This window comes from Heteronotia binoei, chromosome 18 (genome assembly GCF_032191835.1).
Source record: "Heteronotia binoei isolate CCM8104 ecotype False Entrance Well chromosome 18, APGP_CSIRO_Hbin_v1, whole genome shotgun sequence".
Lineage (NCBI taxonomy): Eukaryota > Metazoa > Chordata > Lepidosauria > Squamata > Gekkonidae > Heteronotia > Heteronotia binoei.
Genome location: NC_083240.1, coordinates 38,126,981 through 38,142,601, shown reverse-complemented (window position 1 = coordinate 38,142,601; position 15,621 = coordinate 38,126,981). Strand labels below are relative to the sequence as shown.

General features: G+C 42.0%; 1 protein-coding gene across 1 annotated transcript; it reads right to left on the bottom strand.

The window, feature by feature from the left end:
* Positions 1–3,304: 3,304 nt before the first annotated feature.
* SPATA22 (spermatogenesis associated 22) lies at positions 3,305–15,342 on the bottom strand. Its single transcript, XM_060258976.1, has 8 exons — positions 15,275–15,342; positions 13,974–14,102; positions 12,229–12,289; positions 11,957–12,056; positions 8,948–9,292; positions 5,399–5,528; positions 4,089–4,186; positions 3,305–3,530 (listed from the first exon to the last, which is right to left on the bottom strand). Exons 1-8 carry the CDS (start codon positions 15,315–15,317, stop codon positions 3,339–3,341), a joined length of 1,098 nt encoding a protein of 365 aa, XP_060114959.1. The 5' UTR covers positions 15,318–15,342; the 3' UTR covers positions 3,305–3,338.
* Between the last annotated feature and the right edge of the window lie 279 nt (positions 15,343–15,621).

Here is a 15,621-nt window from a genome sequence, read left to right as displayed (position 1 = left end):
CTCCTGGAGCTTACAGTAGGCCCTGAACTAAGAGCCCTGTAAGCTCTTGGAGGATTGGCTACGTCAGGAGTGTGTGGCCTAACATGCAAAGGAGTTCCTGCTACAAAAAAAAGCCCTGTCAGTTTAGCTCCTACTGTCATCTAAAATGGTTCTTACATACTACATAATGATATATGCAGAGGCAGAATTTTCCATCAATAGGAAAAAATCCTAGGTAGAACTACTACGAAGTCCACTTGATTTCAGTAGTCTTAGACTGGAAAAGGTCTGAATGGGATATTGCACTGCAGCTGTTCAGGCTTTCTGTGGTCTGTGGCAGAACAGTCTCACTAACCCTGTTCCACCCCTCCTAGGCGTCTTGGCACCAGTGGCACCAAGCCTTTGCCCCACAATTTACACTCTCCTGGCCCACATGACTCTTGCTTGTCTTTTGGTATGCTGCACCAGATGGTCTTCTTAGGAATTACCTGCCTAGAGGGCTAACACTCAAAGCTTCCTTCTGCAGTGCTGATTAAAGGCTCAGCCTAGTTCCCACATCTCCTGCTACCTAGCAACTGGTGACCATGGGGATGGCTTACTGCACTCTCCTACTCACAAGGGATTAGCATTCGGTTAACTAACTGCTTCCCTTCCCTTGGCACCTTTTTAAAGAGCGTGTTTGAATGGTGGAGATGTATGTGGTATGGAGAACAACTACCAGCATTGGAAATAGTAAAGAATTTATTGAAAGGAAGAAGTCCACACAGATACTCTGCACATCAACAGATTGACAAGAAGGACAAAAAAAAAAATGAGTAAATGCGCTTTCTTCTGTACCTCCAATCTATACATGCCCTAGCTAGTCTTATTCTAAGGCAGGCTTTTTAAGCGTAGCAGTTACAGAGTTCTAAAAGCTTCCCGTTACATTGAAGGCTTTGTCGGACTATCAGCCCTTTGTCTGCTTCATGTGGCAATGAGAGTCATCAAGATGGAGCCCAGATGTGACACCTTCCTCCACATGGAATCAACCAAAATGGGCCCCTCTCCCTCCATGCCAAGAGATGTTCATTTCATCCAGTTTCTCACCTCGTAGTTCAAAAATCCCATCCCTGAAATCTCCAGCAAGATGCCATCTAGCCCCTTGTACCCCCAAGTCTGTTTCCTTCCTAGTTGTCAGAGTCTGGTCAAGGTGTGAGCTGGCCATTTCATTTGATGCTTGGGATTTGCTATACCTATTGGCGAGATTGGCAGTGCTTGGGAGCAAGTTGACATCCTATTTCCTAACTTCTGCTAATTGAGAAAAAAAAAATTAAAACTGAGTAGGGGATTTTTTACAGAGCCCAAACCACAAAATAAAATGCATTTTCCTATATTAGATATTTAGCAATTAGCAGGTATTAAAACTTAGATGAAGAATTTTGAAGTATTTTGAATCTTTTTAAGTTACCCACTCTCAGTAATTTCTTCATATTACACTGAAAAAGCAAAAGGGGTAATAGAAGTAGTTGAGAATTGGTATTGATTTTGTGATTGTATTTAATTAATTTGAGGTAGTAACAAAATAGTTACTTGTTTCTGCTACAGTTTCTTGAAATAAGTAGTTGCAAAGAATAGCTACGTTGGTCTATAGTAGAGCAATTAGATTTGCGTCTAGTAGCACCTTACTGGTCTAAAATTTAACTGTTGAGCTAAGTAGCCATGAAGATACCAAATGCAGGAAAATTACATTAAATTCTATTCACAGCCGTAAGTAGCAGGGGCACTAATATTCCAATCTCTGGAAGGCTTAATGAGATTTTTTAACGCTTGTTGTAATTGTCAAAATTTTAAAAAGGAGAGTTTGTTACAATGCTTTTCAAGTATGTTTTTCTTTTAGATACTAATTTCTATAGATAAGGATGAATCCTAAGTGGAGATGTGACCAGATTTCATAACACTTCCAGTTTGATCCCAAAGTTCAAGTTTCCTTTGGTGCTCGGCACAAAACTGTGGTCAGCTTTTTCTCAACTATATCAATAAATTTTATTTAAAATATTGCTATTCAAAATGCATACCTGTTTTTGCATTAGTTTTATGAAAAATGGCATAAAAGAAACATGTGGAAAATATGCCAAAGAAAATAGAACAAAAACATCTTCCTAAACTAGGGTTGCCAAGTCCAATTTAAGAAATATCTGGGGACTTTGGGGGTGGAACCAGGAGACTTTGGGGGTGGAGCCAGGAGACATTAGGGGTGGAGCCAAGATCAAGGCTGTGACAAGCATAATTGAACTCCAAAGGGAGTTCTGGTCATCACATTTAAAGGGATGGCACACTTTTTCAATGCCTTCCTTCCATAGGAAATAATGAAAGATAGGGGCACCTTCTTTTGGGGCTCATAGAATTGGACCCCCTGGTCCAATCGTTTTGAAACTTGGGGGATATTTTTGGGAGAGGCACTAGATGCTGTACTGAAAATTTGGTGCCTCTACATCAAAAAACAGCCCCCCCCAGAGCCCCAGATACCCGTGGATCAATTCTCCATTATTTTCTATGGGAATAAATCTCCATAGGGAATAACAGAGTTCCCAGCAGACATTTCCCTCCCCTCCCCCCGCTTTCTGACGACCCTGAAGCGGGGGGAGGGTCTCCAAACTGGGGGATCCCCTGTCCCCACCTGGGGATTGGCAACCCTATCCTAAACTTGCCCAAATTTTTAAATAGTTTTTTTTAATCATACTTGTGTATTTCTAGTTATAAATCCAAAATAATGTGAGCAGATTAATGACAAAACTAACCCAGAGAATAGATCATATAAGAAGGAGTCTTCCATACATCCCATCCCAACTTCCTGAAATCCTTCAAACCATATTCATGAAAATGCAAAACAAGGGGGAGGCCCTTCCCCCACCCGAGGATTCTACTGTACCCTCTTCAATGTCGCCAAGGAATCACTATTGGTTGTATGTAACAGGAATCTATCCAACAGATAGTATTTTATCTTGGATAAAAGCTAAAGTGGATAATATAAACTATCCTTCATTGCACTCCCATGAGTTAGCAATTGGGCTGCATCCAAGTTCTCCAGGTCCTTTCCAGATGTCCCTCTTCTTCCATGAAGCCATGTGTTGACATCTAATTGGAAACCTCGTAAAAGCCAGAGCGAGTTGTCCTCATTTAGTACCAGCCCACTTGTTATAGTAACAGCAGGAAAAACTAATAAGCGACTCCAGTTTAAACCAATAAACAAAAACTCCTTTATTTTTAGGCAGCATGTAACAATGCAATTGATTATAATAACGAAACTTTGCTGCCAGTAAGAGTTCTGAGCAGCTTTTCATTGGTGCTTGCTTTCCTTCATAGGTTTCGGCTGTGAACACTTAGACTTCATTACTTGCTTTCACATATTCACCCATCTCAACATCTGCAATTCTGACAAAATCTTGAAAAGTTTGTTGTTCGGGAACACTGGCTGGTCTTACAGAGACACACCTGAAGAGCTTCCGACTTGTGTCATAATTTCCCACACACCTATGGGCCCGACCTCGGATTAATCGTGGCAGTTCCCGGTCCTGGTTTAGAAGTATGGTAAAAGTTTGTTTTCTGTCTTTTGCTTAGCATAAAAACAAGCTGTTTTTACAATGAGTGAAGGATTACAGGTTGTACAACAGTTGTATCTGGATGTCTGTTCCCATTGTAACTTATGGGCTAAATTGCTTTAAGTAAAATTAAATTTGGGTTAATTTAATTCTGTTTAATTTAACTAATTACATTCTCTGTTTAATTTAATAAACTGGGAGTCTTCAAGCAGTGGTTGGTCAAAGACTTGCTGGGGATGCTTTAAATTAATCCTGCACTCAGCAGGAGCTGGACTACATGGGCCCATATGGCCACTTCCAACTCTATGATTCTATGAATAGATATAGTTTATGGGGAATTCTGGTTATAGTTGGTAAAAATCACATATGGCCAAACAGGGGAGGAAGAGTTCCATTGCCAAGACTCCACAATTCTGTATAGAATTTATTTTCTAATTGTTATATGTTTCTTTGTATATTAGAATTATGTTGTTATGATGTTATTTGAGGTACCTTCTTTACATGTCCTGATTATATATGAAAAATACTTACAATCTCATAGAATACACATGAGACACTCTCCTTCCCATCTCTCAAAAGGAAAGTCTTTGCACTGTACAGTCCGGGGGTAACTGCAGAATCCAGAATGCCTAAATGAAACAGAGAAGAATAGACAATTTCCTGATACCAGTCTGTCTTGGTTGATCTATTCCTTTACTTCACCGCATGGGGATCATAATTCCAAGAATGCCTGTTAGAAATCCTTCAGTTTTGAGTTCCTGTCCAAGCGGAACACTTGTAGTTGTAACATAGATTGTACTTAGCTGTAGACAGTAGACTGTATAGAGTACTCCAGGGTGGGAGCTAGAAGTGTGTTGATATATATAGAATTTGTAGACCTTCTTCCAACCACCTCCCTTTAAACCAATCTAAATATTAGCAGTGGCACAGGAAGAGGAGAGCATGGAGTAATGGCATCAGGCATGTGCTGGTTCCTGTGTTTAGGATAATATCCTTCCAACCGTGTAACTGATGTCATGACATTACACAGTCTCCGGTTTGAAGGAACCCTTCCTGCTTTGCATGAGACATATGATGGGGTTGCCGTGCTTCCTATCTAGTGCAGCAGGAATTGTGAGCAAGAATTATGTATGTTCAGACTTTATATGTCATTTCTCAAGCTACCTCCCCAGCAAATTAAATCATGTGCTATGTCATTGCTACTACAATTGAGTGTCTTTATCCAATTTCAGCAAGCAACTCTGTGACAGAAGGATGGGTAGGCCACTTTCCAAATGAGAACCAGCACTAAAAAAGGAGTGCCATTCCACAAGAGGAACTACCAACACCTAATAATGTTTGTGCCATTTTTGGTGATTTTGTCCGGTGTGAAATTGGCCCTGGATCTCTCTACTGGGTTATCCAAGAATTGATTTTTTTTTTAAAGAAGAAGACTGTAGAATAATACCCCACCTTGCTCTCTAAATCGGAGTCTCAGAGCGGCTTACAATATCCTTTATCTTCTTCCCCCGCAACAGCTACCCTGTGAGGTAGGTGGGGCTGAGAGAGTTCTCCCAGAAGCTGCCCTTTCAAGGACAACTCCTGCGAGAGCTATGGCTGCCCGATGCCATTCCAGCAGCTGCAAGTGGAGGAATGGAGAATTAAACCTGGTTCTCCCAGATAAGAGCCCGTGCACTTAACCACTACACCAAACTGGCTCTTTAGTGACATGTGAAAGTAGCTGTGTGTTGTATGACTGCCCAGAAGCACCTCCTGCTCAGACAATCAATGAAGTGACTGCAACATTAAAGAAAAGATTTCCTGGAAAATTCCTGAGAATGCCACAAAGATATTGTTCTTACCTAATACTTCAAACAACAGTGGTGTTTTATTGGTATACTGGCTCCAGTGTTTCATACTCTCAATGACTACAGACAGGATTCTGAGCGAACGGTCTTTTTCTTTCATTCTGAGTTGACAGGATGGTGCTTTCTTTCACATAGAAAGAAAATAAAAGGGACGTGTCAGCGAAAGACTTGGAATATGTGGGTTTTTAGGTGAGTGCACATATTCTGAAACTGATCATTATTTGCTCTTCTGCCGCTGAAATCTCGTTTTTGTGATACTAGAGGCCGTGCGTGTGTGAGACAGAACTCATAGTAGATTTGCCTTTCTGCCTGTTCTGAGGACAGCAATTTCGCCATGTTCCAGCTAGTTACGCCAGGGCAATTCCACAGCCTGCTATGAGGACTGCCATACCTCCTAGGCTATGAATCGTTGGATCCCATCATCAGGGCCAGCCCTGCCACTAGGCATACTAGACAATTGCCTAGGGTGCTGGCCTTCTGGGGGAGCCAAACTGGGTGCCCCCATGTAACTCAGTGAAGGAGGGCTGCCCTCCAAATATTTGCCAAAGTTGGTCCTGCTCAGCTTCTGAGATCTGACAAGATCAGGCTTGCCTGGGCTCTCCATGTCAGGGAGCAAGTTCAAGTGTTGTGCTTTTCATTTCCCCCACAATTCATCTGTTTTTGAAAAATGGTTTCCAATGAGGGGGGAAGGGCACCAGACGTTAGCCTTGCCTGGGCTGCCAGATACTCTAGGGCCAGCCCTGCCCATCATTCCTGTGTAAGAAAGGCAATTTTCTACTTTTCTTGGCACAGTAAAAGTTATTTTTCTAAAGCCAGCATGCTGGAAAGGCTGGGCTAATGTAAAATATATGCCACTTGCTTCATTACGAGCAGTAATATTGATCTAAAGGAACAATAATTTGCCAGAACACATGTATAGAACTCTTCATTCATAAAAATATTTTTAAATGTTTATTTTGAGCTTTCAGAATAGAAGTAAACCTTGGCTAACCTTCATGCTTTTTAAAAAGAGGTCAGGGCCCCGCGGGATATTGGACAATTCCGCAGGGCCTGTAAGACAGTCCGCTTCCGGTTGGCCTATAACTGACCGGCACCAAACCACTAAAGTACCAAAAACTGAAGGAAGTGTATGGATTGCATGTTGTTGGACGAATGCACTGTTTTTAAATGTTTTTTAATGTTTTAATTTTTTAACTATGTTAATTGTTATTATATTTAAATTTGAACTTTATGTTAGAATCTTTGTATTGTGAGCCACCCTGAGCCCGCCTTGGTGGGGTAGGGCGGGATATAAATCAAATAAATAAATAAATAAATAAATAAAACTTACTAATGCCATGCCTGGGATGTAAGGAAGAGAACATATGAAGCTGCCTTCTACTGAATCAGACCCTGGGTCCATCAAAGTCAGTATTGTCTACTCAGACTGGCAGCGGCTCTCCAGGGTCTCAAGCTGAGGTTTTTCACACCTACTTGCCTGGAGATGCCGGGGATTGAACCTGGGACCTTCTGCTTCCCAAGCAGATGCTCTACCACTAAGTTGGTTGTGTTGGTGCTGTAAATGGAACAGCCCTCACTGCTCAAATGATTGCATTTAAGATAGCCGTCCATTCCATTGTGAAAGCTGCACAAGTGACCCACCCACTGGTAAGGCTGCTGTTTTTATTCACTTGAAAGACTCCTATGAATAAAAATAGGACGATCAGAGAAGAAAACCTTCAGAAAATTATCTGGTGAGGACTGAGAACACTTCAGGAGGTGTTGAAATGTTGAGGGCTGCTTAGAATCCATTAAAGGGGGAAAGGGAAGATGGGAAACTGGTTTGTTCACACCCTGGAAATCAGGGGACTTCCAACATTGTTCCCCCCACCACCACCCTTGTGGATCCCCAACTTGTTTATAAGTAATCCACATTGTGGGTTAGATCTAGACAAAATAGGCAGTTTTCACCAATTCCCTTTTCTCACATCATACCCTCTTCCTGGCATCCCTCAGGGCTCCATATTCCCCCAGGATCAGAATTTTGTGGAGACTGGTGAGCAGTGGGAGAAGGAGAAGCAGGAAACTTCTGTCATTGGGAAATTCAGTCTTGGATCCAACCCTGTAGGTTTGTTTACTTTTTACTGGTGACGTTCCCAAAGTTTATAATTAACTGGCTTAGAAGATAAAAGTCTTAAGCTCGCAATACTCAACAGTATTATGAACTGGGCAGCATTTCTTCAGAAACTCTTTTCCTTATGCAGTGAGATTCTGTGCAGCTTTGTCAGGGGATACTCACAGCCAGCTGCTTTGTAAGCAGTTCAACTTTTTTTAAAACTTTTTTTAAAAGTTGAACTCCCTGCTTCTTTTGAAATGTTCATGACTGTGAATTCTGTGACCAGCCCACCCAACCGGTTGGCATTTGGGTTTGATAAGAATTTTCTATATTTAGTTCAGCTCTCTATGTTGTTTCTTGCAAACTTTTAAATATAAATGACGGTTGTCCCCACATTCAGGTTCAAAACCTTCTCTTATGCCCATGTGTGGGTTGGTGTGGCCGAACTCTCAAGTGGTTCTCTGCCACAGTGGGTGCTGCGCAGTGCGTGCATGACAGGCAAAACAAAGTGGCAGTTCTCAGGGGGCAGCACCCGCTGACCCTCAATGTGCTGGTGCCAGTCTTATGAGCTGTGGCAGAACACTCAGAAACACACGTTCCCCCCCCCCCCAAAAAAAAGCTCACTGAAAGAAGTCATAAATACCAAACAGATTCTAAACTGAAATAAGAGTCATTAACTTGTCACTACTTTTTCATCAACACTGCTTCAACAGTGAAATGAGCCCCATGGTGCAGAGTGGTAAAGCTGCAGTACTGCAGTCCAAGTTCAATCCCAGCAGAAGCTGGGTTCAGGTAGCTGGCTCAAGGTTGACTCAGCCTTCCATCCTTCCGAGGTCAGTCAAATGAGTCCCCAGCTTGCTGGGGGAGGGGGAGTGTAGAGGACTGGGGAAGGCAGTGGCAAACCACCCTGTAAAAAAGTCTGCTGTGAAAACGTTGTGATGCGATGTCACCCCAGAGTCAGAAATGACTGGTGCTTGCACAGGGGACTACCTTTACCTTTTTACTTTTTTCATCAAGAAATCTGGCCCCCTTTTTTTTGTGCATACAGTATGGTGTAATTTAAAAGGTCCATATTGCTGGATCCAGACTAAATGTTATGCTAACACAAGGCACTTCTGTTGCAGAACAGAATTTCCTGCCTTGTCCCTTCCAGCTGCAGACCACTGACCAAAATACTGTTCCTGGCAGACAGGGATCCTCAAGAATAGCATGAGAGGCAAAGGGGGGGGGGGTCTGCAGCAGGAAGACGGAATTGGTGGAAATCACAGTTTCCATTAGCAGAAAACAGACTGGATCCAATCCATAGGAAACTATTTTAAAAATGGAAAGACATTTATTCACTACAGTTGTCATAAGAAGCTGTAAATTTAGGTAGGTGGGTTAAAACAAAAACTCAAGCCCTGATTAAAAAAAAAAATACCAAACAAGCAGGTGTGTTTCAATTTTACCTGAATCATTTTGTCACCTTGGATATGATCAGCTTTTTTCTCATTCACTTTCTGTTGTTGTGGGTTGTGTCTGACCATATAGGATGTACCCAGCTGGCTTCTCGGCATGATGTTTGGTAGTCCTAGCTGTTGCACTGTAGATGAATAACTTTGCCCAGCTGTTCCTGTGCTGATGTTTTGTGATGCTTTTGGAGGGCCAGGAAGTTTCTTCTGACGTGATCCTGTCTCTGGCAAGTAACTGGAGCCATACTCCAGCTTTGGAATCTTTCTGTTTTCAGTTCTGCAGCCAAATGTCACACAGTCATTTCTTTTCCAAATGTCAGAACTGACTTTTTTCCCCCTAGCCTGAAGTGAAATCATTTTATATAGCTTAATATGTAACTGTCTATATAATCATTCCTTGTAAGAATCCCACTGCTTGAAACCCTTCCTCCCCCATATTAATTCCAGGAATAACTACAGCATCCAGTATCACGATCATCAGCCATATACTCCAGAGCAGTCCCTCTGAAGACGAGTCAAATGATCCCACATAAATTTTACACAGGGACAAATTAGATTTTGATCTAAATGGGCATCTACTTCTTCCCTCCATAATGTCCTGGCCATACAGGTTTCTGTGTTTTTCTCCCCCAGGTTCAGAGATGATGAAAAGTGCCATCATGTTGCAACCGGCAACATTTTGCCATCATGTTGCATCCGGTAGGGTTGTCAAACATGCAGCCCAGGGGCCGAATCATGTCCCCAGAGGGCTCCTATCAGGCCCCTGAGCAACTGGCTGCCATCTGCTTCCTTCTCCCTCTCTCTTGCTCCCTTCTGCATCACAGCTTGCTTTGCCAGGCTTGCTCAACAGCACAGGAGCTACAGAGCAAAACCTGTATTTTCTCCACTGGCTGAGGCTCCTCCCTTGGGGAGGAAGGGGAGAAGAGCTTGCTTTGCCAGGCACAGCAGAACTACTGAGCCAAGCCTCTATTCCTTCTATTGGCTGAGGCTCCTCCCCCTCCTGGACCCCTGGGGAAGGAAGGAAAGAGTGAGAGCTTCCTTTGCCCTTTTCCTTTGCCCAGTTCCCTGGACCCCATGGGAGAAATACAAAGAAAGTACCTTTAAGACTGAATGCTAATATTTTAAGGATGTTTTAAGGGTTTTTTTTTTTTTTTTAAATCTTTGCGCTTGTCTGTGTCCTTTATAAAGTTTATATCTCTGCTACCTAATCATAAATAGGTGCACACATGGCCTGGTCCAACCCAACATGGCTTGGCCTGACAAGGTCTCATTTATGTCAGATTCAGCCTTCATGAGTTTGACACCCCTGCCCTAGGGTTTTCAAGGCAAGAGACATTGGGAGGTGGTTTGCCATTGCCTGCCTCTGTGCTGTGGCTGTGGACCTCTTTGGCTCTCTCCGCTCCACATACTAACCCAGAGCCGACCTTGCTTAGCTTCCAAAATTTGACATCAAGCTAGCTTGAGCCATCAAAGTCAGGGCAGGTACAGATACCTGGCTGCCAATGGTGTGTGTCTGAAATGTGGCATAATAGCATGTTCACCATACTAGATACTATGGAGAGGGGATGCTGCACTTAATAAACCTTAACATATTATTAATTTATCCAGTATTTGGATCCCTTCTAATCTGTCTTCTCTTCTGTCTTTACCTTCTGATTTACTCGGCTTTTTTCCCTGTAGACTACGTCACCTTGTTTGTTCAAAATATTCACCTTCATGCAAAAATCATTTCAAGCTCAGGTAAGTATAAATAAAAATAAGTTATATATAAATAATTATTTATAAAATAAATAAAAATAAATTATAAATAAATAAGTAAAATAATTTCTTTGTAGAATGACACAAATCTGCCAAATTCGTGTGGTTAAAGAAAGATCTTCAACCTTTCCAGAACCCTAACAAAGATTGAGGTTTCCTAACATCTCCCACAAGGAGGTTCCAGCTTTTAGCACCTATAACATTAAAAGTACTACTTCTAGCTAGCAACATGGTTGAGACAGGATAGCAAGCAATGCCTATTGACTAGATCTTAGTTGGTGGGCTGGTTCATATAGAAAGAAATATGATATTCCCAGGCCATGCAGGAGATTAAAGATTGAAACCAGCATCTTGACTTGAGTTCAGAACTTGTGTGCTAGCCAAGATAATTGGCATAGAACAGGCTGAATATGGCTGAGTCCAGATCAGCACTTTAAGCGAACACAGGGATGCCTCCTGGACAGATTAAAGAATCAAGTCCAAACAAGCACATCTGCTTCCTGTCCCGCTCCTGTACTCACCCTATCCTTAGGCATCTCTGAGATGGCTCAAAAAGCTACCACTTCCAAAGTGGTAGCACATTTTTGTACCGCACGCCATCTGAGTCCTGAGGTAACGGAATAGATTGGACCTCTGTGGACTGCAAGTGATACCTTCATGCGAATAAAAAACTGGCAGAATACAGAGAGAAGTTTTATTTCCGCTGCCCTTTCCTTGCCATGTTGACTCTCTACTCTCTCTCTCTCTCTCTCTCTCTCTCTCTCTCTCTCTCACTGTATCTCTGAATCAGTTCCCTCTAATCAATCAATATTCCCTCTAAACTGCAGTCTTGTGAGCAAAAATTCTACTTTGTGAGCTACTGGCATTAAAGTTGTGAGCTCTTGCATAAATTAGTGTGCTCTGGGGTCCTCCTTCCTGAACTAAGACAAAAATGTGTGAGCTGGAGGCTAAAAATCTGTGAGCTAGCTCACGCTAACTCAGCATAGAGGGAATACTGCTTTGTATTCGGCAAGGATTTTTTAAAAATAGAGCAACTTTCCAAAATGTGACTGTAGGTGAAGTGGTACAGTCATAGTCACCTAATTCCTATACAAGAGTAAGCTAGATCTTCAGTATCTGAATTCAAAAGTCAGATGTGTGGATCACAGCAAACCAAACTTTCATGGCCAGTTCAGGCATTTGTCATGACCTGAATCAGCAACACTGTGTTCTCAACAGTAAATGGACACAAGTTATTAAAAATGGTACCAACCTCCAGTTGTTCACATTCCTTCCTGTACTTGATTCAATGGACTTGGATGGAGTTTGTTGTTTTAATAGAGGAGAAGGCATAGAAAGCTCTGTTGGACTTCAGAGACACAGTATTAAGAGTTTGCACTGGATAATATCGACACAGCCAGTTTTAAAAATATTTATTTCCATAATTTTTAAGATCTCACAGGAAAAGTAAGATTTAAGACATTAATTGCAAGTAGTTAAATACATTAGTATCATGGGATAAAGGAATTTAGAAAACATACTCAATGCCTGTTGTTTTCTGTAGCTGAGTTGGTTCTGGCTTTGCAACTTCCCAGCCAAAATCTTTAAAAATCAAAAGATGTGGAACAGTTAATGATGTATAAGTATGCAATCTTGCAATACCTAATCTGAGATCTTGCAAAAAAAAAGAAACCCATATTATTTGCTGTGAACTAATTTGGTCTGTGCTCATAACAGGGATATGTTCTCTCTCTCTCACTATCTCTCGCTCACACACACACACAGCATTCTCCAACATTAAGTACTATAGATGTTCAAAAAACTCTCTAGGTGAGCACTGTGAGACTTTGGTTCACTGTCATATTGTTCAAAATAGTCCCCAGAGCCCTTACATTACAGGAGCACTAAGAGATGAGCCTTTCTATCGGTTTAACCCATAGCATTCTTGTAATAGGATACTGATTTCAATTTTGCTGGATCAACATGTGCTCTAACCGTCCCTTTTTACCAGGGACAGTCCCTTTTTACCAGGGACAGTCCCTTTTTTGCTGGTTCTTGTCCTTGGTAAATTACGGTGTCTAATGTCTGCCTTTTGCAGATGCTTGTTAAAAATCAGTGTGAACTGCTTGAGCTGTCATTATTCAGCAGCTTTACCTCACTATCTATTAGTTAAATCTCTCTGTATGCATGCACACATGTGCAATGTGTTGTTAAAACAGATGCATGATCACTAAAGTACTGTGCAGTGCATGGTCTGTCATTTCACGGACTGCAGCTGCTATGTTTTATTGATGAACTTGACAGGCAGCTATGTTTTTCTGCCTTATTGAAACCAAACAACACATGCTTCCTTAACTTTTAAATGGACGTAGGAGAGGCAGTTACAGAGCAAGTGAATATGGTGTATCATAAGCACACTAGTTTCAACAACATGGTAGGGAGGTCTTGTTGTAAGAACTGGGGTGTTCCTCCCTGATTTCACCAGTGAGTGCTGATCAGACCAGAGGTCCATGTAGTTCTGTTTCCTTCACTGGCCAATTAGATGCTATACAAAGAGAACCTGAAGCTGAGAGCTGTATCCTGTTATCCATCCCCAGCATCTGGAAGATCAGATGTGTGCTTCTTTTGAATAGAAAGCAGAGTTTCAAACGATCTAAATAAATAGAAACACACTGCCTCTGGACCTGGCGTATCAATATAGCGGCTTGTGGTCCCTTCTTCTCTTAGCATAAGCAGCTGTCAGTATAATCTATTGGTTTCATTCTGTATAAGTGGACACTGAGCAAATGGAGCACAGTCTACCATTGCCTCTTAAAAAAGCTGAATAAGCAATTATTTTATGGTTGCACATTACCATTTTCCCAAGGCAGTGTTGTAAAAGCACAAAGCAATTGAAAAGCAGAAATCCATTCACTACAGAAGAATTCCCCCCTCCCCGTTTAAATGCAGCAATAGGATGAATTCTTATTACAATAGTTAGTCCTGCCATAATGTAGCTATTTCAAGCCTACGAGGAGGACAACTGGCATCTCTTCTCCAAGAGTATGGTAATCCACCAGAAAACGCTCCTTCTTGTAAGGAACGTCAACATTCAGAGGAAAAGGGCACCATTTCAAGACACTTAATTTAAAAGCTCGCCTTCTGTTGTGTTTTTGAAGCGGAAAAATGTGCGATGCTTTGACAACTGACACAAATTACCCTGGAACGTTAGCGAATGTTCCAACGAAAGTAAAATCTATTGAGACAGGAGTTACAGAGGGGTGATAAAATGCTGAACACTGTGTACCTGCTAGCATGGTAGAAAGGTCCAAAGTTTCTGCTGTGCTACTGGCACTTGGCTCATTTTTAAGCGGGTTCGAAGTCAGTGGCTGTCTGGTTCTCTTTTTCTGGTTGAACAGCGGCACAGGTAGGCAGCCTAAAAAGGTGGATTTGCAACATAATGGTAAACTGTTCGATGTAAAATAAAATTTGTAATATTAGAGCACATACTGCAATCCAGCCATTTGCCATTTGCTGCAGATGAGGGACACTGAGCCACTCATAAAGCTCCCCTGCAGGGATGGATTAAAAATTAGACCAAGTAGGCATTGGCCTATGAGCTCCCATGCCTGAGACCCTGGAGAGCCACTGCCGGTCTGAGTAGACAATATGACTTTGATGGACCAAGGGTCTGATTCAGTTTAAGACAGCTTCATGTATTCGTGTGTTGTTGCGTAATTTATTCCGCTGCTGTTTGTCATTGGGAGATGGCAGTGCATTGTCAATGGACACGGCCTTTTCACAGTGACATGACATTGAAAAATAATGTATGCTGTGCTCTAAAGATTTTACAATTTGTAATTAAGTAGGCAGTGGGGAGAAGGAGAAAGACGATAGCTTTGTTCACAAGTTAAAGTGAAGGCTCATGCAATCTGTGTATAGTATACACCTGATTTTTTTTATATGTGTATTTAGTTATTCTTGTTTTGCAGACAACACATGTACAGCTGCACATGTTATTCAAACCCTGCATTTATCCCATGGTAAAGCTGCAGTACTGCAGCCAAACTCTCTGCTTACAACCTGAGTTCAATCCCGGAGGAAGCTGGTTTCAGGTAGTCAGCTCCAGGTTGACTCACCCTTCCATCCTTCTGAGGTCGGTAAAATGAGTACCCAGCTTGCTGGGGGGAAAGTGTAGATGACTGGGGAAGGCAATGGCAAACCACCCCATAAAAAAGTCTGCCGTGAAAACGTCATGATGCGACATCACCCCAGAGTCGGAAACGACTGGTGCTTGCACAGGGGACTACCTCTACCTTTGCCTTTTTAGTCCATGGTTTCATTTATAAAGTGAACGCGTGTTGGCTGTTTCTTGCAACCTGATTTACAGGTAGGATGTATAAGCCTTCACTGTAACATATGAACAGTGCTGTAGTTATTGGGGGCTGGGGAGCGGGGTTGGCTGCCAAGATATTTTGCATACTGGTGGCAATTCTTAGACTATTGCAGCCCATTCTGTCAGCCAGGCCGATGCCTCATTTATCACAACAGCATGCATGTTTCTACTAATGTACATTTGCAACTTTAGTGCTAATAAAATATTGATACCTGCTGTAGTACGGGTGGAGTTGTCAGTGAAGTTTCTCTTCATTTTTTTTTCAACACACCTGCACACATACAAAAATTATTTTCTGAGTAGCCCCCTGTTTTTCTTAATGCAACACGAAGGTAGCTTTTTAAGACTAATGTAAAACATTAGCAAAACCCATTGTAGTTTGCAGTTAGATTGTGCTGAAATTGCTGGATGGAATATAGAAGATACACCAGCAAACCAAGGTTCTCAACATTTGTTGTGTATTGTTAGAATACAGAGACCTGAATTCAAATCTATACTCAGCCACATGGGGACCTTGGAACAGTCCTGCCCTCTCAGCCGCACCTACCTCACAGGATGG